The 26,612-nt window shown below is 38.1% G+C and overlaps 1 protein-coding gene across 1 annotated transcript; it reads left to right on the plus strand.

The window, feature by feature from the left end:
* The first annotated feature begins 1,459 nt into the window (after positions 1–1,459).
* Positions 1,460–20,834, plus strand: LOC109414203 (probable trafficking protein particle complex subunit 2). The gene is made up of 2 exons (XM_062858872.1): positions 1,460–1,684; positions 20,412–20,834. Exons 1-2 carry the CDS (start codon positions 1,595–1,597, stop codon positions 20,742–20,744), a joined length of 423 nt encoding a protein of 140 aa, XP_062714856.1. The 5' UTR covers positions 1,460–1,594; the 3' UTR covers positions 20,745–20,834.
* Positions 20,835–26,612: the final 5,778 nt, after the last annotated feature.

Below are 26,612 nucleotides of genomic sequence, written 5' to 3' on the forward strand. Positions count from 1 at the left end.
CGTACATATACTTGAGTGCATGGTTTATTGAATTTGTTACTGTTCGAGAATGGTATGCAATCATTACGAAACTCTACTACAAATTCCATTTAAATGACTTAGAGAGCATAATCAAACAATAATTACGACAAAATGACATATGGATGTGTGATTTGTGAACTTGTTTATAATAAAAAAGCGCTATAATATAATTCAGTAACAAATTTTGAAAACGACGTATAATCAATGCTACACCATTGATTATACGTCGTTTTCAAAATTTGTTACTGAATTGTAAGAATTTACGTAATTTATGTCTACGTAATTTGTGTTAATGACTCTTTTAATGTAATCAACTAGGGGTGGGCATTTTACCCTAAACATGTCTCAAAAGTGTGGACTCTGTAATAAACTTATATTTTTAATATGTATCAAATATTTTAACTTCGATATCTCAAATAACATAACAAATTGTTTGGATGAGTGTAATCAGTTTCGTACACTGAACGAAACCCCCCGCCCAAGATCGACTGAGAGGCGATACGATCACGCCCCTTAACGACATTCGGTCGGAAACCGTATGGTCCACCGACCGAATGATGTCATCTTAAAACCGGATGACAGTGATATGAAAATAGAATGTCGACCATATGGTCGAGCAACTTTGTTTTTAGCGATTGTTAACAATAATGTCACCGCTATCTTTCTAAAAAAATATGTGCTTAGTGGCTAGGGTACCCTTGCGGGCACCCTTTTCCAAAAATATGACATGTCCAGGATAGGGCATGCGACGCAAAGTCGTCAACGATCAAGGAACTTGTTACGCTATCGATGAATAAATTCGGTGCATCTGTGTGGCCTTCCCTCTGCAACTAATATACATTCACATAGCGTGCGTCGACTCATACGCGAATAAGATGATCGTCATCCGCTTTTCAGGATGATTGCCGTATGACTGATTCGTCATTCGAAAACACGATTTTGGTAATTTGGACTGGATGGTCGGACAAATCAGTCGATTTCGGGATGGGGTTTTGGTTCAGTGTACCCTTTAATTTCGCCCTATTTTGCTTAACCTTTGATAGATACGCGTATTTCGACTACCACTTGTAATCTTCCTCAGTGTCACTTAACAGCGTAAACTGATTAAACTGATTAAACGTCGCTATTACCATGGCAATCTTTGATTATTTCATTGGCAAAATCATGAAACGTTTCAAATAAGCAGAAAATCATGGCTTACGCTGCAATTTAATCTGTTTAGTGAGTACCCCTAGTATAAATTCAGAAAATTAATATATTGTTCACGACAAGTTTTTGCGGAATTGAAAGCTAACGTCATTATATATTTCCTCTATCTACTAATACATTTTTATATGTTCTTCCTCACCTTCCACATTCATATGCGCATGCTCCGCTGTTTTCGTGCAGTTGCGAGGTCCGCCGACAGCTGGTGACAGTTCCATTGATTTTCGTGCAGTAGCTTGTTTACAAACAAAAACTGCTTTGGCTCCTCATAAAATAATATCGAATCAATCGCTAGTGCATCAAGATCTTTTTTTTATTAATAGTTCGTACGTGTTTTTACTATTTCCATTCCATTTCCCGATTCGTGATGAGTAGTAGTTACTATTTCGCAATTGTCGGGCATAATGATAATCCAATCTTCGAAATGGAGTTCGTCAACGCCAACAAGGAGGCTAAGGTAAGAGTAGCGCTAAGGATAGGGAGGTCGGCGTCGGTGGTGTAGTGGTAAGCGTGGTTGCCTCTCACCCCAGTCGGTCGGGGTTCAATTCCCGTCGACGCCGATGGGATTTTCTGAGACATAAAATCCGTGATCACGTCTTCCCTCGGATAGGAAGTAAAGCCGTAGGTCCCGGCCCATGTGTTGATGGGTTCGATATGTAGGGTCCTCAGGTGTGGGGCTGTCTCCCTGGGGCGTCGGAATTTAAGGCTTAGCTCCTAGACCCAGCCGACGTAAAACACAACTGGCGCCGAACGGTGCTAGTTGGCCAGAAAAAAGAAGAAGAAGAAGAAGGATAGGGAGGAATACCAAAAATTACACGGACAGAAATCAATTCAGTTTGAAACAAAAATAAATGTGTTTGTTGATTTTCACGACTATCGTCTTCTTCTTTTTGGCATAACGTTCCAACTCGGACAAAGTTCGCTTCTCAGCTTCCTACGGGCCCTTCCACAGTATTTAACCCGTAAACACCTGGTACGATCTTCTTTTGGTAGAAATGCAATATCCTCTTTATTTTCAAATACTGCGCGGCTTCGTGGTCGTACGGCTAGTGTCACCAAGCTCTTAGTCGCATCGTGCTGGGAAGCGCGGGTTCGATTCCCGTCGCAGCTGTCAGGAAAAGTTTTCGGCTGTGCCACTGGGCGTTGCATGCTTGTCCAGTGTCGTGCTTCCTTCGCAGAGCAAAAAAGCTCTCTGGAAGCATATAACGTGTCGGTGTCTTTTAAAACATGTTATCCTGGAGTCTTTTTTATAGTCAAGGGAAATATTTGTGTTGAAAAATGCGGGGTCCCATTTGCTTCCTCCTTTTTGCTGCTAGCTGAAAATACGTAGCGTTTTTGTATTTTTTTTATTAATTCTACATGTTTTTGCTCAAATTTCATCGTTTCACTAATCGTTAACAGTTTTCACTGATCCTTGACATGCAGTGTATTACTACCCATCATAATGTGCTTAAGTTTTCATCCCAGAACTTATCTAAGGTCTTCAAAGTACTCCGAAGTTTGTGTCACAAATCATGCATACTAAACCAAATTTTATACACGCTGCATTTTCGCAGAACATAGTCTACGGTACTCAAAAAAACATCATTAGAAAATAATGTCAAGTATCATTGGGTGATCTAGCTTATCCAAACTAATCTGAAGTTGATTTCTATTATTAGGATCTTCAATATCTACCATCATTTCTGTACACTCTTTTCAAAAAGTTTAGTCACGATGACGACCATTGAACCTTGTAATATTACGAGTAACTCGGTACTGTGGTAGTTGTACATTCCGTGAAAAACGAATAGCCTCTAATACACTGTGAGGTTTGGGTTTCAATATCTACAAATTGTATAGTTTATTGCATTGCTAACTGGACTGCGACAGAGTGCGGAATCTTAAATAAAAGTGCGATATTGCATCAAATCGTTCCGGTGTCTTCACCGCACTTATTCATCATGAGCTAATGAATAAGTGCGATGAAGACACCGAAACGATCTGACACCAAATCGCTCTTTTATTTGAGATTCCGCACTTCCTCGTCGCACTTTTAACTGCGCAATGCGCAATATCATGCTATAAATGTGAAGAGCGTTCGCGGAATGTAATCTAAAGTGTAATCCATGCCACAAACTATTGGAATTACAACCTTCAATGTCTACAGAGTCTGCTCTTGTATCGCTCCTCTCTATCGCGTAATTCTTTCGTAATCGTTCCTGTTGTACCTCACAATAGTATGAGTATCTATACTTTTGTTTCTATTTGGGTGTCCACTTACATACATATGGACCCCAATGTATTTTAAAGTATGGGTCGCAACATCTGTATATCTTGTGATACTTTTATTGTAGCGAATGCTCACGGAATATAATCTACGCTACTTTACAGTAATGATGTAATTAACCCTTTGATCGTATCCTCGCTGGCCTCAAACGTGTTTGTTATGCTCGGTTTCAACATCGGGATCATGTATGACCCCTCCGACTCCAAAGGGTTGGCATCACTGAACGAATCCCCGAAGAAATCCCAAATACAAATTTCTGAATCTTTAGAAGAGTTTTTGGATGAATCCAAAGTGGAATTCCTGTAGAAAACCCTACAGCAATTCCTAGAGGAATCCCGCCAGTAATCCCTGGGAAATCCCCACAGGATTCACTGGAAAAGTTCTGGGAGTTATCTTCTCAGGAATTCCTGGAGATATATACGGTAGAATTTCTGGATAAACTTTAAGGACAAACGACTTGAAATCCCGTTTGAACAGTGCATCAGAACTTCAGATGCATAAATCTCAAGAAGCAAGCTTCAAACAAGAGTGCATTTTATTTTTCTGTTCTTGCTCACTTGTAGCAAACTTAAAATAAGAAGATCAGGTGCACTGATTTCGTTTACGAAGAGATTTGTGCGCTCGAAATTTTGAGTAGGTGCCAAAGTCGGCCTTTGTGGCGGCCATTTTAGGATTCTAACAAGTCTGTCCTTAATACAAAACCAGTCGAAAGCCAGTTGAAACGATATATCAATTCCCAGTCGAAATTCACGTCACTTTTGATAGAATATGTGAGGGAATTGCTGGAAGCATCAAATGAGGAATTTCTGTAATCCTAGAACTGCCGTTCTACGCATCGTTATCCCATGTTATACGGGATTCCCATATAATATGGGACCATTGGGCATAGTATGGCAGAGAAGGAGTCTCGGAAGGATTACCTGGAGAAATTGTAGCAGGAATAGCTAGAAGAATCCTAGTCAGAATTTCTAGAGGATCACAGGAGGAATCCAGTGAATAAATATGAGGAGAAATGCTTGAAAAACAAACCCTGGAAAAATCTCAGAAAAAATGCAGGAGGAAATTTTGAAGGAATACATTCAGGAACACCTTAACTAATTCTAGCAGATTTTCCTGGAAGTGAAAAATATTCCCAAAAAATATTCCTGGAGGAATCCTATCAATACTTCCTGGAGCAAATTTAGCTGGCACCCCCTAGCAGTAATAGCTAGAACAACTGCAGTTCAAATTTCTGGATATATATAAAAAAAAGAAATCTATGAAGAAAATCTCAGAGAGCTTTTTTTTAACATCCCTTGGAAAATTATTGAATACATCACTAGGGTATTTCTGTACACGGAGAGACGAAACTACCCAAAAGTGAGTTCTTTCCACTCAACTTCGGGGTTGCGTGCGTCAAGCCACTTTTGAGTTGATGGAATCGATGTTTTTGTTGGGTTGTTCCCGCTTGTTTCCATGTGAAAGGAATACCTAATTTTAGGTTTTTTTCACCTAACCGAAATTTTGACTAGGTTGTATTCACTCACATTTGAGTACTGTGCTAGAAACTCAGTTTTGGCTTGACGCACTGAACTGCAAAAGCTGGGCTGTTTCTTTCTTCACTCTCTGACAACATTAGAAAGAGCGCATGAAAAGGGAGACGAAAAAGAACTCAAAATTGAGTTTAAAAGTACCTAATTTTGAGTTTTTCAGTTTCTCCGTGTACGAATCCTATCATCAGCTTCTGGATGTTTTCCAGCAGGAATATCTTGGTGAATCCCAGAAGAAACTCCAACAGGCATTGTTCTAAATTTAATAAAGATCTTGATCTTATGATAAAATATGACTAATTTTGAATTAGAAAAAAAAAATCACAGATATATAGACGTATGCCCAATTTAATAAAGATTTTATGATAAAATATGACTAATTTTGATAAGAAAAAAATCACAAATATGTTGACGTAACACTTAAGTTATGTCCATAGTACACCGATTTAACTATATCAATTTAAAGAAAACAGTAGTTAGCTGACTGCAATCCATCGTTTTTACATTAGATAAACATGACTTCGTACATCGCATTCATGGTTTTCAAAAGTAACAGAACACTTCAATTCAAAAAATGATATTTTTGGGGAATCAAGGCAAAATGACCAAAATACCAGTTTGTTCAATTTTTATCCTGATTTATTCGATGGCTCAAATGTATTTACCAAGTAGAAACTCATTTGGATGGACATTTACTGACCTTCTCGCTAGATAAATAGCATATCTTACCAGAAATGCGATAATCTGGGGGAATATGGTAAAATGGGCATGACAATCATTCATGCGGTCAAGTTTAACATTCATTTATATCGGCAATATATATGAGCTTGATTGGTGGAAATTGTATACTTCAAGATCACTTTCGCTTCTGAAAATATATGAATCTCTATCAAAAAAGGCTAAAAATGGGGAATTGGGGTAAAATGAGAATGTTAACGATCCGTGCAGCCTATGAAACCAATTTTATTCGATTCCCCGCATATTTTTACATCAGAAAAGTATGGCTTCGTAGACCGCATGCATGGTTTTCAAAAGTTGCAGAGCTCTTCAGTTCAAAAAATTATATTTTTGGGGCATCAAGGCAAAATGACCAAAAAAGCAGTTCGTTGGATTTTTTATCCCGATTTATTCGATGGCTCAAATGTATTTACCAGGTAAAAACTCATTTTGATGGATTTTTACTGATTTTCTCCCTAGATAAATGGCATGTCCTACCAGAAATGCGAAAATCTGGAGGAATATGGTAAAACGGGCATGACAATCATTCATGCTTTTATATCCGCGAATAGGTTTTAATCTGAGGTGGACTCGAGGTTACCGGAGAACTGATTAGAGATTATTGAATTACCACGCTGTAGACTTTCGGAGCTGTTTGGTAAGACGTCTGTAGCACAAGGCAGTTCGAGTTGAAAGAGGCCGACAGCCGCCGACTCATGTTTATTTAAGAGGTCTAGGTAGCAGACCGTTTGCTATAATAACTTTTTATGGCGAACACACTTATTCGCTTTTAACACATTTGAAGTACATATTAGTCCTTCCTTTTTTCGAGTTAATAGTTTATCTATTATTTAACAAAAATCGATTTCATCAAAAATTAGAACATACAATTCAATATGATCATTTAACATTAAAAATATTCGAATTCACTTTTATGATTTGTTCTTCTTCTTCTCTTCGACCGCCTCGGCAGGCCATCGAGCGCCAGGCTGGCATCAGACTTCCGCTTTCGGTTCGGCTTAACTTGAGATTCGACACCGCGCAATTCGCACTTCGGGAAACCCCGGAAAGGCTCCTCGCTCGGCTCTTCCTCGTGACTCGTTTCTTGTGGCGTTGATCTTGATGGTAACGGTGATGATGGCAGTGATGGACCAGGGTTATCGACAGTGCGATCGACATGCACCACCATCCTTCTTCGCGCACGGCCGTCCGCATCGTCTATGAGCTTAACTTGACTTCGATGCGCCGTGATGATTGTACCGTTTCCAATCGTAATCTGTAAAATATGTTTACAAAACCGTTTTACAAAATACGCCTTTAACCATTTAGCCTGATGGTGAGGATTGCTATTCTTGTACCATAAAGCATCACCCGCCATCAGACTATCCAAAAGATCTTTAGTTGTTTCAATCTCATTATTAGATCCAGCGGTTAGTTCATCATTACGCTTATTATTTGTTAATGGTATTTTTTTATTAGTGTATCGCTTAGGATTAATCAAATCGATTAACAGCTTAGGAGTATAACTGAAAACTTTTTCGGAAGGAAAGCTACCATCCATCGTCACATTATTTCTAAAATTTATTAAAAACAGGTTAATAAGATCCTCCAGCTCTATGCTCAAAAGTTCAGGGTCAAGTAGAAACTTTTTCAATACATCTTTTACCGTACGAACTAATCTCTCCGCCTGGCCATTACTAGCAGGGTTGTATGGAGGACTGTTTAGGACCCGTATTCCTTGCCTCTCAAGAAAGTTTTTAAATTCATGAGAATTGAATGGAGGACCGGATACAAAAATATCCGGAAACCCAAATCTAGCAAAATATGCCAAACATGTTTTTACAACTTTTGAACACGATATATCATTTTCAATGAACTCATTTTCCACCTTTTTCAAAAAACTGCTTGTCAAAAACTTGGATTTCTTTACTCTGCCAACAAAATGCAGAACTACTTCATCAAATGCACCATAAGCTACTACGATTTGTTGTCTTGGATTGAACAATTCAAGGAAATTGTTTCCAAAAGGTGAACTATCTGATTTGTTACAACTACCATTCCAAAAAGCAATAAATTCGTTCTTCAACAAACTATACAACCAATATAGTTTGCAAGACAAAACTGGAATGTTTCTGTTATAGTAATACGAAGGAGTTTCCCACTGCAACAAACCTCCTTTGCAAATGGTATAGTACAGGTATTTCAACCAAATTACAAACACTATCGTTTCCTCCCAATTTGCATTAATATTTGCTTTAGACAAGCTATCTAAAACAATAAAAGGGTTTCGTCTGTAGTCTGCACTTTTATGCATAGGAATTTCAAAACTCTGACAATCTGGACTATCGAAACATTTAGTTACTTTGTCCCTCAACCTGTAGGAAATGTCATAAAATTTCTTAAACATTTGTTTGTCTGTTTTTAAAACCAACTCGGCTTCATAACCATCAATGGGAGTTGCGAAATCTTGAATGAAAACATCAGAAAATTTGTTTCCAACATAATTCATCACGTCTTTATTCTTACTGTCAGTTAAACTGTTAACCATTACTTGTTTGTCAAAATAACATCGCCAATCTGGAAAGAAAACTTCTAACCAGGTTCTCCCTAATAAAGGTACAAACTCATGATCACAATCTAAAACTATAAGCTTCAATTTTGCCTTTATATTCCGAAATTTAACCGAAACAACAACTTCCCCAGCAATTTTCAATCTGGAACCGTTTACCACTATTAAATTATTTAAACTTTTCTCAATGGGAACATCAAATTTAGCCAAATATAACTTCTTCCCAATGACGGAAACAGCGGAGCCACTATCAATCTCCATTTGCAAATTAACACCCTGAATAGTTAGTTCTAGTAAACATGGATGGCTTATATTGTTAACAGACAAAACATGCATGCATTGTAATTCACCTTTATCGGAATCATCACTCTTTTCGTCCCAGGAAATACGATTCATCATACTGGACAAGGTACTTGTCTCAGGCTCTTCCATATTCACGTTGTTGATCGGGTCTTTCTTATACTGTTTCAACTTATAACACTTCCTTCGGACGTGTCCAACTACCCCACAATAGCTGCACACCCTTTGATCGAAGACCAGCTGCCTACCGCTTCTACTATCCGCTCGCTGATTGCTTGCACCCTGGTATCTGTTCCGATGTTCTTGGAATCTTACTTGCCTGGACTCTCTGGATTGTGAAGTATGATTTCTACGATCGTTGTAGCCATAGGAATTTGCGCTGGGCTGACTACCTCGTACAGGAGAAACGGACGGAGGATTGAAACCTAGTCGACTTTTGACTGGTCCTCGGTTTTGAGCTAACTGTTTTACACGCTGCAAGAGAGCTCCTCGCGCACCAACAATAGAAGCAATTTGCCCTAAGGAACCGTCCTGTGTCAATGCTCTTGTATTGGAATTAGCCATTTCCCATGTTGTCACCATCTTCTCAACCTGAGCCAAGTTAAGTTTTTCGCTATCCTCAGCCAACAACTTCTGTTTTAAATTGTCATCCGACAAACCAATCAATATGCGATCTACTATGCGGTCCTGCTTGTCGTTCTTGAAATTACAGTATTCCGCTTGGAGTTTCAGCGAGAAAACAAAATCACTGGCTGTCTCACCAGGTTGTTGAACCCTGGAGCCAAATTTGTAACGTTGGATTAACGCGGAATCCGTTTTATCCAGTTTTTGTTTCAGCTTTTCGATTAATTCATCAAAAGGTGCTGCATCGAGTAACTCATCACTAAGGTACAAGCTCTGAGCTACCTCGAACAAAAAATCTCCTCCAAGTAAGAACATTTGATCCTTTCTGTCCGCTTCTACTACTTTATTCACGCGAAAATGGTATCCTAGTCGCTTGAACCATGACGCAAACGATTGTCCTTTGCGGTACGGTTCGATATTCGGAGCAACACGAGACATTGTTTCTATAATTTTTAAAATCAATTCAAAAAAATCAGTATAAACAGATATTTAACTTAAAACAACATCGAATTAAAATCAGGATATCAACGCAAAAATTTTGCACAAAATAAATCGATTAAAAAAAATCTTTTAAAACTATTCAAAATTGCAAATGGCACTTCCGCCAGTTATGCGGTAAACGGCTTATTGTTCAATGTGAACACACAAAGCACTTTTTCATGAACAATACAATTCACTGTTTTGTGCACACAATAGAAACAATTCTTAAGCATTGATAAAATAAGAGGAAAAAAATAAAACGACTTACCAAAGGCGATTCGACCTATTTCCGGTACCTGGCAATTTCACCAGAAAACTTCCGACGGACGCACGCTCCAGCAAGAGGAAGGAAAATCGTCCGGTAGTCCGGGCTTTGACCAACGAAATCGTCACCGCAAACGTCACGATGTCACGGCCAGTCAGCAAAAATCTTCACACTACGAAATAGCCCAACCGCTGCAAAATGCCGTGTTACCGCGTCGATGGATTTCTACACTTTCGTTAAATATAAAGAAAAAAATCGTTTAATTTAATTTAAAACACTTCTCATTCCGTGCTATCACCAAAATTCACTAGACACAAAATGGCGTTACTGTACAGTGAAAAAAAAATCACCCAATTCTCTCCGTGCTTCGTTTCTTTTCTTCTTCACTGTTAATAAAACAATGTTTAATAAAACAATCACCGCGCTGCTTTTAATGTCACACAATGGCGTTGTAGAAAAGCTAATAAACGCTTACCTCTACCGCGAAACGCCCTTCGCGGGTTGCAAAAAATGCCTACCGCCACCTACGAAATACGTTGCGTCGTCAGCTTTCTCGGGAAATCAAATCCGCCGCCGCCGCGTCGAAAAGACACTTTCTCCGCTGCGGTCCGAAAAATAAAATGATGGCTGCTGCTGCTGCTGGTACGTTCCCCGAGTGGGACCGGCTGATGCAATCGGCTGTCGTCGGTACTACGCCGCCGCCGCTGGTTTGTCTCCACACAGCCCACTTCCAACAATGGGAGAAAAAAACAACCACTGTCCGGACTCGAAATCACACCAGAAAATTCGCGAAATTTGATCGGTTTTCACACGCGCACTATTTTACGTTAACTTTTCTCGTCGCCAACTTTTATATCCGCGAATAGGTTTTAATCTGAGGTGGACTCGAGGTTACCGGAGAACTGATTAGAGATTATTGAATTACCACGCTGTAGACTTTCGGAGCTGTTTGGTAAGACGTCTGTAGCACAAGGCAGTTCGAGTTGAAAGAGGCCGACAGCCGCCGACTCATGTTTATTTAAGAGGTCTAGGTAGCAGACCGTTTGCTATAATAACTTTTTATGGCGAACACACTTATTCGCTTTTAACACATTTGAAGTACATATTACATGCGATCGAGTTTAACATTTTTATTCATATCCGCAATATATGTATATGAGCATGATCGGTCGAGTTTTATACTTCAAGATCATTTCCGCTGCTGAAAATACATGAATTTCTATAAAAACGGCTAAAAAATTGGGGAATTGGGGTAAAATGAGCATGTTAACGATCCGTGCGGTTTATGAAACCGGTTTTATTGGATTCCCCGCACATTTTAACATTAGAAAAGTATAACTTCGTAAATCGCATTCGTGGTTTTCAAAAGTTACAGAATTCTTTGTCGGTTTTGTACAAGGTTTTGTACCTTATTTTCCCACTGTGCATCGGTGCTTGCATGGTTCCTGTTTGAATTTGATTTGCACATTACTGTATTTATACCATTGCAATGCATTGTCTATGATAATGTGTTATTTATTAGTTATAACCAAACGAACATATTTTTGAAAATATATGTAATACATACAATTCTTATGGCATCAATACTGGACAGTTATGACTTATGAGTTCATAAGGTGAATACAATAAATACAGTACAATACTGCACTAAACGATTTAATTTGATGTAATTAGACTCAGAACTGGCGTCAAAGCTTTCCCTACAAAATAAATTATACGACCAAGCTTCATTCACTGTGGCCGACAAAAGTCCTATAACGAAAAGAACAAAACTTCCGAAAATACCGAATTTAACTTTGCTGTTTCGAAATTATTAGTTGAATAAATGAATTAATAATAATATGCCATTTTGACAATATAAATGCAATCACTCATCATCGTTTGACTTATACACTAGGCCTGTCCGCTTTACTAAAATGTTCTTCGACTTCTAAGTCAAAGGTAATGGTCCTCCGAAAAGCTTATTTTTGAAATGCATTTGACTTTCCCGTCCCGAATTTCATTAGTTTTTGTTCAATTCCTACATTATTGGTGCCAAAGAAACAAATAATCATAAGACGCAATAGAATATAATACCGTTTTAGACGATCCAAATGAATATTAGGGTATTCAAGGGAAAATTCCATCAAAATATAAACATTTTAAGGTCTTTTATTGCAAATGTGATTTTTACATATGTATAGACCATTAAATTTTATTGACATAAAGGGTGATACGGTCAAAATTTGGTCACACATTTTTTTTCATAACTTTAGACTGCGTACACCAAAACAGCTGATTTATTAACCAGTAATGCTACATTATATGTAGCTTATACCATAAAATTTTCATCAAAATCGATTGAGTATTGGTTGATATATAGATAAAACCATCGACCTAACTTTTTAAAATTTTGCACAAAGGCGCTCCATAGTAAATTATCGGAAGTTTAAGGTCAGTAAAGCACAATGTTGATTATAAGGTATGCGCACAGCAAAATCTGGCCAAAGAAAATCAAGCAGTAATAATTCATTCCAACTTGTTCCCAAACCAAAAGCAATTCATCGTAAAAAAGCATTAATTTACTTTAAATCAACATCAAGACATTGCTGATTTGACTTATTATATCCGTCATCTCGAGTTTTGAGATTGAGTCCTTCCGTAAAGTTTTGCACAGTACCTTCGACCGCATGCCAAGAAATTTTTACCACCTTTGTGTCAAAATCAATCTTATTTTTCGATGAAAGCTGTCGTTCTTGACATTTTTTGAAGGTTCCAATTCACGGTTACTCAATATATTTCAATTGGGTTGAGTTTTGAAGTGTATGAGATTTTACGTTTTTGGAAAAATGCAGTACAATTCCTACATATGTAGTTTTCTGCATACAAACGCAAGCATTCTCCGCCAAAAACAGAGGACAATAATCAATACAAATCAATACACAATATCTAAGCTTTTGAATAAGGGGTGCCAGCCATTTTCCCGACATTTCTCGTAGTGAAAAAGATGATTTGCTGTACATGTATTTCTAAAAGTTCGGTTTTTCAAACCACAAATTCATTTTGTTGACCAAACTATGTATTTATTGCCAAACTTCGATTTTTTCTTGCTCTTAAGTTGATCTGCAACCTTTCCAGGTTGTAATGATGTATAGAACCGAATACTTGAAAGCTAACTTAGGTCTGCGGGGACGGTCGCTTTAATGTACATTGGCAGATTTTCAGCACGTTTGTGCAAAAACTTTTCGAGGACTTCTTGTTCCCTTGACTCTATTTTAAACACAATGTCAAAATATATCCCGAAGTAAATATTTTTCGATTCCTTACACAATAAGCTTTCATTTGCGCCAGAGATTGCCACGATTCGTTGAAAATAGAGAAATTTCTATCCAAAATGCGGTGGCTAGATTTTGCTGTGTGCATACCTTAGAACTACCAATACTGCTCCGATTTTTATCAAAATTTTACAGTATAGTACTATTATGAAAATATGTTCTTAGTAAAATTTTGAGCCATTTTGTATGAATATTTTTAAAGTTGTAGCAGTTTGAATATGAAAAAAACCGACCGGGTGCCACTTAAGCAAATATAACTTTGTAACGGCTGGATCAAATTGAATGAAATTTTACACAACATTTTGATATGCATACTTCACATACAGGAAAATTTTCATTGAAATCGGTTAAGTATCTCTGGCTCTATAAATAAAACAGTAAATATGTGTGTATCCTCTTTGCACAAAATTTTAAAATTGCATATCTCAGAGTTCAACAATATCTCCGCAAATACTAGACCGATTGTGATGAAAATTTTATGGTACAAGCTACATATAATCAAATATACTATATTAACAATATAGGTCACTTCGTGTTTTCACATACAACGACATGGAGACGCCGTTTACGAATGATTACAGCACCACCTGCTGTCAGAAAAAGTCAATAATTGTATTTTGATCAATTTTTGTTTACCGTGCAAGGTGACATTTCTGAAAACAGATGTTAGGGGTGCCAAAGTTTTTTGTTCCAAAATAATCGAATAATAAATAATCGATTTACAATATAAACAAACAAAATAATATTGCGCATTTCTAGCCTAACTTTACAAAACACCGTATGTAACAATTTCATTGATCGGAGAAAATCGCTTGCAAAAATTTTGATTCATGAAAAAAATCGTAATTAGTTTTTTCGTCGCTAAACAGCTTTTGATTAAATAATTGTATCATATAAAACTCAATTGAGGAATTAGACATTGATTTCTTTAGCATTTTTATTTGAGGAAGTGAAAATGTTAGATAGGGTATTTTTAGTATCGTTTTGTACATACGGTATATGTGGAAACTGCGTAAGATAAATTTTGTTTTCCGCTGCTTATTAGATTAGTCAATTAGTCATCCACTGGTGATACCCATTAACAAAGATGAATCGACAATGGAAATTTTAGACGCTGTCCACAAATTATGGGAACACTCTAGAGAGAAGGGGAGTACTCTCGTGGAATATTTCCGAACCTAATAATCGTATACAAAATAATATGGAATTTCCACACAAAATTAGCGTTGCAGAGAGTGAGGTCTAATATTGTCATTATGAACTCGCCACCATAATCTAGATCCGGAGGTCTTGGCTGATGTGCAAAAAGGTTGAATGATGATCTTTCTGCTTGATATCCATATACAGCATCACCGAAGGACTTGAAGCTTCGCATTTGGTAATTCTAAGATTTGTGTTGAAACCGGCATCAGCGCTGTGCTGCCGACACTTGAAATGAAGTTTCATCGATTATACACTAGGTAGGATAATGCACCGACTGGGAAAGTGGTGTGTGTTGTGGTTAGGTTCTTGGAACGCGGGAAAAAAAGTGACACCAAACGACACTTACCGTATGTCGCAGTTTGCTATGATACCATCAGAATGGTAGATAGGGTGTTGATACCGTATGTAACAAATATATTTGTTATGATATATTGTTACATAGGGTGTTTTTGATTTTAATTCGTACAAACTATTGGAATGCTATTTGACAATAAAAAGAAGCTTTACATATAGAATCTATACCAGTGTATGCAGAATCATCAAAATATCGGTTTGTTTACATTTGTTACATACGGTGTTTTGTAAAGTTAGGCTTGATTTAGTTCACCACTGGACTGCTCACTCGGTCTTTATAAGTGCGAAAACGTTAATAAAAGTGGGCGATTGCATCAAATCCAGTTGATGTCTTCAGCGCACTATTTCTTTGATTTATGCTGAATAAGTGCTCTGGACACACCAAGTTGATTTGTTGCAATCGCGCACTTTATTTACGTTTTCGCACTCATGAAAACTCATGAAACGATAGTCCAGTGGTGAACTAAATGCGCTATATTTCATTAGATGACATCTACGAATACATCGGTAGAAGAATTTGAATGCTCCCTCATTGTAATGTCACCGAAATCGTTTCACTTCGAAATTTAAAACTTTCACCCTCAAAATTAACTTATATTTTGCCCTGGTGGTTGCTATTTTCCTTTGACAATGGCTTTTAATATCATATTTTTTAATGTCCACGCTGACATACATACATCGGATTGGATAGCTTACAAAAATCCGGAAGATCACCAAGCAAATGCACGTCAAATTTCTTGTAGCAGAGTGCAAGACATTGAATCCAAGGGTGCACAAGCTAATGGACAGATGCACGAAATTTCAACGTTTGAGCGTTCCGTGCTTACAAAAAATGAGCTCCGAACCGGACCTGAGAATAGAACCCGTCAAATTTAATTTTTTTTTTTTTTTTCATAGTGATTACGGCGGTAGCACACTGTGCTTATGTTCTAACACCGCACCCTTTCCCTACGTTTGCTTCAATGAGCCTCTGTTTTTGTTTCAACACACAGAAGTACGTAGGCATATCGTGGCCCAAGTCGACACTGTTTTGGCCTGCGTTGAACAAAAATAGTTTTAATAAAAGTTTCCCCTTTTTTTCTTTTTGTCAATTGTTTTTTTTTTGTAGTATGGTCCATGTATTTAGTTAGGTTCTTGTCAATTTGTCAGTTATTCGAAGTAGATCTCCAAGGTAATAGTCAATTCAGTCATTCTGATATGTTCTATCATAGCAACTTTAGTTTTTGCTTTATTGAAGTGTAGTTTTATTGTAAATATGCTGAATGTCGTTATTAAAAAGAGTGTTTCCTATCGGCCACTATTTTAGTCTAGTCCCAACTGCAAGCTTTTTCCCATCTTAGCGTCAATTGTCTTCTAGATACTTCTAGATAGATTCATCGAATCAGTCGAACCCGTATGTTAATATAGTCGATTTTGTGTCAAATTGTTTTCTTGATTTCGCTAATCGTTTTCTACTTCTCTGTGTTCATCTCTTGTGTCCTTAAATTGTCATCGGTCCAAAACCCACAAAAACATGTAACTGAATTTCTGATATTTTTCTGTTAGTGTCATAACACCATCTAAGAGATAAACAAAAATACACCAAGTAATAAAACAAAAAATGCTGGTCACCTAATATGTATTCATCCCCCTACAAATACTATGAAAAATATTCAAATTCGTTCAATTGTCCTATCGGTCCTACCTCGATAAACCATGTCATTTTTTTCATGCGTGGCCTAGAAATGTCAACCTAGTCATACAAAAGTAACGTTGTTCAGTTAATAAAAAGCAGTCAGTTTTTGTCCAAAATGTCACGTCGAACGCATTGATGTCAACAATGCGTTTAAATGTTCGCACGTTAGCTTCGAATCTATCAGCACAATTAAGTGCTGCAAATCTCCTTCCCACTATTAATTCGTCGATTGATTTTAATTGCATTATTTAAAGAAAATATGATCAACTAACATTGTAAAAAATCGAAAAAGCGACTATGACATTAATGATTTACTAATCAAAATCAACCGAGAAACGTGGGAAATAGAGCCCAAACAACATTTTGAAGTCAGCTGGCTGTTAAAGGTTCCAAAATCTGTCACAAATCCTATAATACTTTTATTAGGATTTGTAACGATCATCAAAACCTTCTCAAATCCAACCGGCTTAGAACTATTGCTTGGGAATAGACTCTACTGAGCCCCGGCGGTTCCTCCTGTTTATCGAGCATGTCTGATGCATATGATCAGCCATACTCCATCTGCAGCAGCCGGTTCGTGATGAACCGTTGGAGGCGCATTAAAGTGTTAAAAAGGTGATATGTTTCACTAAAGAACACTACATTACAATAATCAAAATGAAACTCCTTCACTTTAATACCGTCAACCCCTGCGAACTTGGCCAGGGAGAACCCGTCAAATTTAATTTCGATTAATTTCGTTGTTCTTCCGAAGTGAACTGTGAGTTTATTCGAATACTGGTTGTTTTATTCCGGACTAATCGGTTTCCTTTGTTGTTGGATGTGTGAACATTGTGCTGTCAAGGATTGAACATTTACACGATCGTCGCGAAATCTTTGCAAAGCTCATTATTTTTAAATATACAGTCATGGGCTTCTGGGTGAACTTCAGTTAGTAAAAATAGCCTTCATATTCTTGAACTTCAGTTAGTAAAATTATTCTGATTTTCCAACGGAAGTTCCTTCTCAGTTTTCTCTTTTCCTTTGCTAACCGGAAAAATCCGTTGTTTAGTTATCCGTTGCTAACTATCGTTAATCGCGTCTAACAACACCTGCGGCTCAGTTACCAGCGGTTAGCGACGGTTGGGAACGGATATATGCGGATTTTCCGATTAGAAAAGGATATGTCATTCCCCTTGGTTTCCTTCTAGTTTTTTCTGAGATTCATTCAGGAGCTCTTTTTGAAATTCCTCCAGGAGTGCATTCAGAGATTGATTTAAAGTTTTTGTTTCTTAAATTTCTCCAGGGTTCCTTCGAGGAACCGCCAGGAGTTCCTACTGAAATTACTCCAGCAATTTCTTCTGATTTTCCTTCAAGAATTAATTCTAGGAATCCTCAAGAATTCTCTTCAAGTATTCGTCAAGAAGTTCCTTATAGGATTCCCTTATAGGAGTTTCTTGGAGTTTTTTCTTGGATTCCTGCAGATTCCTGCAGCTCCTCAACAATTCCCTCAGGAGTTTTTTTTACGAATACCTCCCGGAGTTCCTTCTGGAATTCCTCCAAAATTTTCCAAGAACGACCAGGAGTTGTTTCATGGATTTATCCAAGAGTTCCTTCAAAAAATCCTGGGAATTTCAACCGGGATTTCTACCAGTATTTTCCTCCAAAAGTTCCTTCTGGAATTCACTCCGTCCTTTAAGGATTTCCACAGAGTTTTCTGGGATTTTTCAAGGAATTTGTTTTGAAATTTCGGAGAAATTCCAAAGTGACTATGTTAATCACCAACGCGGTTTTATATGAACAATTTAATTAATATTTTTCGAGGGATCTTTTCAGGATTCCTTCAGAAGTTCCCTCTTTGAAGTATCAGAAATCCTCCAGGAATTATTTTTGTGATTCCTTCTGAGATTTCTATAAATTTGGAATGTTTTCAGAAATACTTTTTTTCCGGGATTCCCAGAAGGAATAAGTGAATACTAGATTTGTAGTAATGAGTTGGTTTTTTGTATGGTGAGATGCTAAACTCTCCGTTTCTGCATTGAAACGGTGCAAACTCATGGGTATTATGATTCTTAGCCTAGTTTGATGCTGCTTGAGCAAAACTTTGGGGAAATATGTTGTTGAAGTTGCATTAAATGAGAATACAACAACACCCAAAGTTTTGCTCAAACAGCATCAAATCACACAAGCAGTCATAAACCCTTGCTTTTGTGTTACCATTATTTCAGTTACCATTTTATTGCAGTAACGGAGAATTTAATTTCTCATTATACAAATCATTATACTACAAATCTAGTACTTCACTGATTGCGTTTTATTCATGGAGATATGTTATTCCAGATAAAAAAAATGTTGGAAGATGGAGGAGGAACGCTGGAACGCTTTCTCTGAGCAATCCCGAAAGGAGTTACTAAAATAATTCCAGAATAATTTCTAGGAGGAATCCCCCAAGAGATTCAGGAGGAATCTTGGAGAAAAAAAATCCAGGGTGCAATTCTTAAAGGGATCCCACGAGGAAATTCTTGTTTAATTTCCGGAGAAAATACCGTTCATCTCTCGCTAACGGAAAGTTCGATTTGGGTCGTCTGTGTTTTAGTCTGTTATGAACGTTTATCGATTCAAATTTACTTCTCATCTGCAACTTCGCATGTCGCACGAGTCGCAACTTCGATTTGGTGCTGCGACAATAATATACGCCAGAAATTCTTCAAGAAGAGAGAATAAAATTTGTTCTAATTTGAGTAGTTGAAAAAAAAAATCGATCTATGTTTAATCGATTATTTCAGAAGAAATGGGCATCCCCACCATGCAATGACAATTCGACAGAATAAACGTCATTCGGATAGCACATGCATTTAGTGTGTAGTAGTACCTCTTCTGACGCTTGGTGGCTCCACATTCACTAAAAAGGTGTCGCCAAAAAATCGTAAGAGTGACCTATATTGTTAATATAGTATATTTGATATAATGTACCATTACTGATCCAAAAATCAGCTGTTTTGGTGTACGCAGTCTCAAGTTATGAAAAATATTGTGTGACCAAAATTTGACTTCACTTGACAAAATTTGACAAAATTTGACCGCCTGAACAAATATAACTTTGTAACGGCTGGATCAAATTGAATGAAATTTTTACACAACATGATATGTATACTTTACATACAGAAAAATTTTCATTGAAATTGGTTCAGTATTTCTGGCTCTATAAATAAAAGAGTAAAAATGTGTTCTTATTTTTTAATCCTCTTTGTACAAAATTTTAAAATTGCAGTTTTCAGGATTCACAATATCTCCGCAAATACTAAACCGATTTTGATGAAAATTTTACTGGTCCAAAAATCAGCTGTTTTGGTGTACGCAGTCTAAAGTTATGAAACAAATTATGTGACCAAATTTTGACCGTATCATCCTTTATGTTGTTTGAAGAACTTGTAGCATACAAGTAAATATCTTCCAATGGATCACTAAAATAACTAAAACGGCCGCTATGAAATAAACAGATAGCGCCACCGTAGTCGTGTGTGTTTGACGTAACTCGATTGCTGTCACTGTGTTACAGTCCATATACGGTGGCTCTTTTGTTTTGATGCGGTGAGTAGCGGAAAAGTTGGCTTCAATGATCCATTCGTGCTAAAGTAATTACTTTTCGTTAAGTTCTAATGCAGCTATGCTTTTTTAATGTTTGAAAATAGTCGTAAAACATAAATTTGATGCATCTTTTAATTTCAATGGATTTGAATTTCTGACCAGTGACTTCTTATTGGATGCCATAAAATATGGGGGTGCACTTGAGAATTAAGAATATTTTTGTAAAAGTCGAGAAATCTTATACATACATACTTATTGACTTTATTGACTGTAAAGACGTATGGTTCTCAAACGCCCGTTTTTTCTCCCCAATTTCAGAAAGAGGACCACCGGCATCTGAACCAGTTCATAGCGCACGCCGCCCTGGATCTCATCGACGAGCACAAGTGGAAAACGAACAACACCTATCTGAAGTCGATCGACAAGTTCAACCAGTGGTTCGTGTCGGGGTTTGTGACTGCGGCGCACTTGCGCTTTGTAATGGTACATGACACCCGCAACGACGACGGCATCAAGAGCTTCTTCAACGAAATGTACGAAATCTACATAAAACATCTGATGAATCCGTTCTACGCGCCGAACACGTCGATAAAATCGACGGCTTTCGAGAAGAAAGCGCAACTGTATGGGCGCAAGTTTCTGAATTCTTAGATGGGAGGGGAAGTGTGATGTTCGATAGAAGATTTTGTTTTGTTTCGAGATTTAAATATTATTAATAAACTTGTGTGAAATTTCTACTGAGATCATTCAAATGATTTGTTAGAGAAAGCCAAGAAGATAGAATAAACGTGTGAAAAATTGATTAAGAGAAAAAGTTAGTAGTGCAAAAAAATATTGGAGTGCGCGTGTGAAAACCTAAAGTCGATCCGAAAAGTGCAGCTTGACAAGGATTACTGATCTTCAACAAGGATTCAACCCGTAAATTCTGCTTTAAATACTCAGCTATCTCATGGGATCAAAAGGTAAGACATATAGAACTCATGTATATTCATATGTTCATAGCCATCGCTAGAACCAGAAATGGTTGCAAATCCGTTTCCCTTCCTTCCAACTTTCACAGCATAGTGTCAATCTATCAGAAAACGCCTACGAGTTATGCAATCAAGTGAACTGTGCCGCTTAAGCTTCAAATTAATAATTGCACTAATCTAGGGACTGTTCATTAAAGAAAGTGGACACCTGTTTTTCAATAGAAAATATTTATTTTCGAACAAATTCATAAGTTTATTTTTTATTTAATACAATCAACATACATGTGGCCGAATTCACGTGAGTTTGAACATTTACTTCGCATTTCTGATGAACGCTTGGACTTTCCTCTTGATACTTCCCATTAGATTCTGCACAACTTTCTCCGTAACATTTCGTTGTGCCGCAGACCAAATTTTCTTGAAGCAATCAACAGAGCTTGCTTCTCTTCCATCTTGAGATGCCGCCTTATTATTGTCCAGTATCTTTTCACAGGACGCAGTTCAGGGAAGTTTTGTGGATTTTGCCATTTTTCGACAAAATCGACTTTTTCCGTCTTGAGCATCTCTAGTGTAGAAGAAACATAATAAGCGGATGCCAGATCCGGCCAAAACAATGGAGGATCCGTACACGGAACCGCCAAACTACCCAAAATTGAGTTCTTTCGACGCAATCCCATAGTTCGGCCCAATAAGCCAAATTTGAGTAAATCTAGTAAATCACACTAGGTAATTGCCTTCACCTCCAGCAAAAACATTTACTTAAGAGTAGGTAAATTCAACCCAAGACCCCCCCTCATTCAACCCAAATTTGAGTAAACCTGCATTTACCCAAAATTGGCTTATTGGGCTCAAGGACCCCCGTTGGGTAGATGCATCTCTGTTTGTTTTTGACAACATCGGTGAGGGAAAGAGGGAAAACAACCTTATTTTGGGTAACTAGTTTATTCGATATACTCAGCTTTGAGTAAAATCGACTCAAAAATTAGGTAGTTTGATTTCTCCGTGTATGTTTTCGATATATGGGTAGAAGTCGTTTTTAATGCATTCCTTTATGTTATTTTCACCGTTAATTGTTCCTGTTGTGAAATACGAAGTACTGTTTAAGCCGCATGAACAATTGGCTTGCCACACCTAAAACTTTTTTCCAAATTTTTCGGTTCTGATGTACCCTACATCATCCAGCACATCTGTCCCCTGCTCAGCGTTGAAAAATTGCGGTACCGGAAGTGATACTAGTACACAATTCTCAAAACGACACAACTTTTTGGAACACCATTTGTGCAGAATTTATCTGCTAGTCGCTAAGTTAATTCAACACATCGCTCAAAACTAGATTGAGTTTAAATAAGGGCGAAAGTAACATGAGAGAGTTCTCTTCATCGACTCTCTCTTCTGCAAATTAAAGTGACAAGATGCAAATTCAATCGAACTTTTTTACACTTAGACGCTAGATTGCATCGCAACCTAGCGATTTATGCCCAAAAAGTTTAACAAAACTTGCATCTTGTCACTTTAATTTGAAGAAGAGAGAGTCGATGAAGAGAACTCTCTCATGTTACTTTCGCCCTTATTTGAACTCAATCTAGAAAATTTCTCACTTTTTTCGTTTTCTTTGAATGTGTTGCCGAAGTGAACAATGTTTTTACACACTGAGCAAAAATCCACAATTTTTTGTTTAGTTTTAACTCTAAACTATTGGTAAACAGATGTCCACTTTCTTTAATGAACAGTCCTTATTACCTTATGCCTGGCATCCACGCACCAACGTGTGAACCCTCTGCCAACCATATCCCACCAACACTCCAACATCCGCATGAGTTTGTTCAGACGCTGAGGTATATTCGGTCTGATGTGGATACAAACGATTGCAATCATCACTTCCTTCCCCTTCCTGACATTGACCTGCAACCAACCTGACGTGGCAGGCATCATTCTCGCCTAAAAATAGAAGATCACCAACCTTCACACACTGAAGATGCCTACAAGTCCCTGCCAGATAATCTCATTGGTTCCTTGTGTGAGTGTAGTTGGTCTGGCGATACTGGAGTAGCATCTACGGGCGGTGAATCAAGCTCAAGCTCAAGCTCAAAAAACAGAGGATGCGGAGCATGTCATACATCGACTACCTACAAGAATGTGTACGACTCAGTACCACAGTCGTACCATTTCAAGACACTGAAATTGTACAAGGTAGACCTGAGCGTCATTAAGCAATAATGCAGCACGCGATGGAGGTGTGCAGCTCGTCCCTTAGAATTACCGACGGAACAGCTGTTTGGCGGTCCAAAACTCTCAGCACCAGGAGGGGGATACTTCAAAACGATATCATTAGTCCGCTATGGTGCTTGCCTTGTCATGAATCTTCAAGTAGAACACTCAATCAATGCACCCATTTTTGTAGACAACCTAAAGCTGTTTACAACCAACACAGAGGTTGCAAAAATTGTCGCAGCTACTATACTCAACAACGACATCCGGTTGTAGTTCGGAAGTTGCTGTAGTGAAGCAGTGTATACCTGCTGTTTCCGCGTCAACGAATAAGAAAGGTTTCGAAACATGGTTGAAGGCGAAGGCGAACCTGGAGGTATTCGCCACATAACGATCAAGAAGGAGCTGCAGGACAAGTGATCTCTTCTCGGAAACAGAAGGTTTCATGGTAGCCGTCCAAGAACTACATCGAAGTTTTTTTACCACAATAATGGTACCGCTTAAAAAAACACGATTAAATATACCGCCTTATTTAAAGAAATAAGTCGTAAAAAGTCAAGTAACGGTAGATGTGAACAGGTTTCAGTGCGCTTCTAGGGGCGTTTCATGGGGTTACACGGCGTTTCAGAGAGAGTTTAAAGACGTTTTAGGTAGTTTCAGAGGATTCCAGAATGTTTTAGGGGCGTTATATGTGATTCAAGCAGGTTTTAGGAGGATTTCGGAGGCATCTCAAGAAGCTTCAGAGGACTTCCGGTAGATTCTGAAGACGTTGCAGACGCGTAACTTAGGCATTTGCAGGGTTTTCGAGAGGTTTTAGGTGCGTTACATGGGGTACGAGGTGATTTAAAGGGAATCCCCTTCAAAAAGCTTTACGGGGGTTTCTGAGGGTCTCAGGTGCGTTACAAAGTTTCAGACGATTTTAAGCGTCTTTAAGAAACATAACAGAGTGCATCAGCGGCGTTTTCTAAAGTTCCGGAGGGTATTTTCAGGAGCGTTACCCTCCGAAACTCCTGAAAATGCCTTTGTAACGTCTCGAAAACCTCCGCTGAAAATGCCTTCAAATCCCCCTAAAACCCCCTTGGACCCCATGTTACGCACTTAAAACCCTCCGAAACTCCTGAAAACGCCTATTTTAGCCTCTGTAACGTTTCGGAAACCCGTCGAAAACCATCTGAAACTTCTTGAAATGCTTCCGGAACCCCCCAAAAACCTCCTCGAACCGCATGCAATGCACTTAAAATCTTCCGAAATCCTCGAAAACGCCTATGTCACGCCGCAGTAATGTCTCTAAAACACGTCGAAAATCCTCTGAAACTTCCTGAAAAGCCTCTAAAATCCCCCTAAAACCCGCTCGAGCTCTCTTGTAACGCTCCTGAAACATTCTGGAACGCTCTGTAATATTCTGGAACGCTCTTGAAACCTTCCTGAGACATGCTAGAACCCCCTTAAACCCTTGAAACCTTTTCGCGTCTACCGTGACTAGACTTTTTACGACCTTTTTTAAAACAAAGCGGTGTTTTTTTACACGGACCTCGTAAAGATACTGCAGTGTACACGGTGTGTCTGGTGGAGAATATTAATTTTAAAAAATCGGTATCGCTAAGACACCCACCAAGCGAAAGCTAAGGGTCTCCCCTTTCATTTGAGACTTAAAGGAGAAAGTTCTATCGGCGGGTCTAGAACAATGTTTTTTTTGAAAAATATGATATTTTTTCATTTTTTTCGAAGAACACATTTACGACAAATCACTGTTTTTCCATTGCAAGCATTATTTTCCGACGATATATTTTTAATATTATGTTTATTATTCTTCACATAAAAGCACAATAGTCCCATGTGAATGGGAAATCCAGCAGATGACAGTTTTGTGTTTATGGACAGTGTGGCGAAAGTACCTACTAGAACAGTGAGTATAAAATCGAGTTATATGCTGTTCCTTTGAATTCCAATTTAGATTCAAATAATGTATTTGCATCCTATGGCAGATGCGTATACGTCTTTAGGGTCTCGTATTAGACTGGCACCAGCAGGTCACCAATCGACCACCTTTACAGCATATACCGTCTTTTGGTTCTTCAGATTTGTGCTCTTGAAATTTCGGGGTGTGACTTCGTCATATATTCTTCTCAAACAGCTTATCAACTTCAATGCGCGTCTGGTACTCAAGACACATGTTTTCTTTCGTCTTCTTCTTCTTTTTCTTCTTCTTCTTCTTCTTCTTCTTCTTGGCGAAACGTCCCTACAGGGACAAAGCATGCTTCTTAGCTTGTTCTATGAGCACTGTAGGAGATGTAATAACAATAAATGAAATTGTTTGATTTGTTTGAAATTTTCTTATTTTATCTCCTACAAGCACTTTCACAGTTTTTAACTTAAAACTTATTTTGCCAATTACTATTTTGCATGTGTATAGCGTGTGACTTGCACGAAAATACTGCATGCTCATTTAAGTCGAGGAAATTTCCTTCACGAAAAGGTCCTGGTCTGACCGGGAATCGAACCCGTCATCCTCAGCATGGTTGTGCTGGGTACTCACACCTTTGCAGCTGTGGCTTTATGGGCACTTTTCGTTATCAAAAACAAATCATCGGTGAACAAAATCGGTTTACTGTTCTGGTCATTCGTTGACGCCGGTTTCCATCTGGATGGTAGTTCATGAATATTTGAGAGCTTCATCTGATCAGCCTGATCTCTGGGTTTTGCCCGCAAATATTCAGCAACCTCAGCAACTTTATGAGAAGTCTAAATGATGTTCAACAAGTTTCAATGTACTTCAGCTTTAGTGCAAACAAGCTGCTTGCCTTTGATCATCTTCCTGTAGCATCTAGAACACAACTGCAACGAGCAATTTCTTTCTGCGTCATCGGTAGTAGCGCTAGATCTGCCACGTTTGCCCTTTATGAGAAGTTGTAGTTCTTGCAGAACTACATATTCCACAAACAAGGGCCGCAACTCCATGTAGAAGGTTTCAAATAATATGTAAGCTCATAGAGAGTAAATCTAATGGGTAGGGTCTGGGACTATTTGGGCAGGAGCACCTATTTTGGGCACTTGCTGCTTTAGCTCAGTCAGTTTTCAGCCAACTGACTTGAGTTTTGGAATACGATAAGATACGCACAGTATCTAGCCATGAACAAAATTTCATATCAATTGAAAATTCATAATCAATTTGAAATTGGCTGAGTTATAGCAGCAAGTGCCCAAAATAGGTGCTCCTGCCCAAATGGTCCCAGACCCTGTATGGTGGCGAATGAGATAAATGAAATGAGCAAGTCCGAACTTTTTTGTGGGGTAGTACTAACTGCTATCTCTGATATCGTTCAGAAAAAAGTTTTAATAA

Source organism: Aedes albopictus, chromosome 3, assembly GCF_035046485.1.
Source record: "Aedes albopictus strain Foshan chromosome 3, AalbF5, whole genome shotgun sequence".
NCBI classification, from domain to species: domain Eukaryota; kingdom Metazoa; phylum Arthropoda; class Insecta; order Diptera; family Culicidae; genus Aedes; species Aedes albopictus.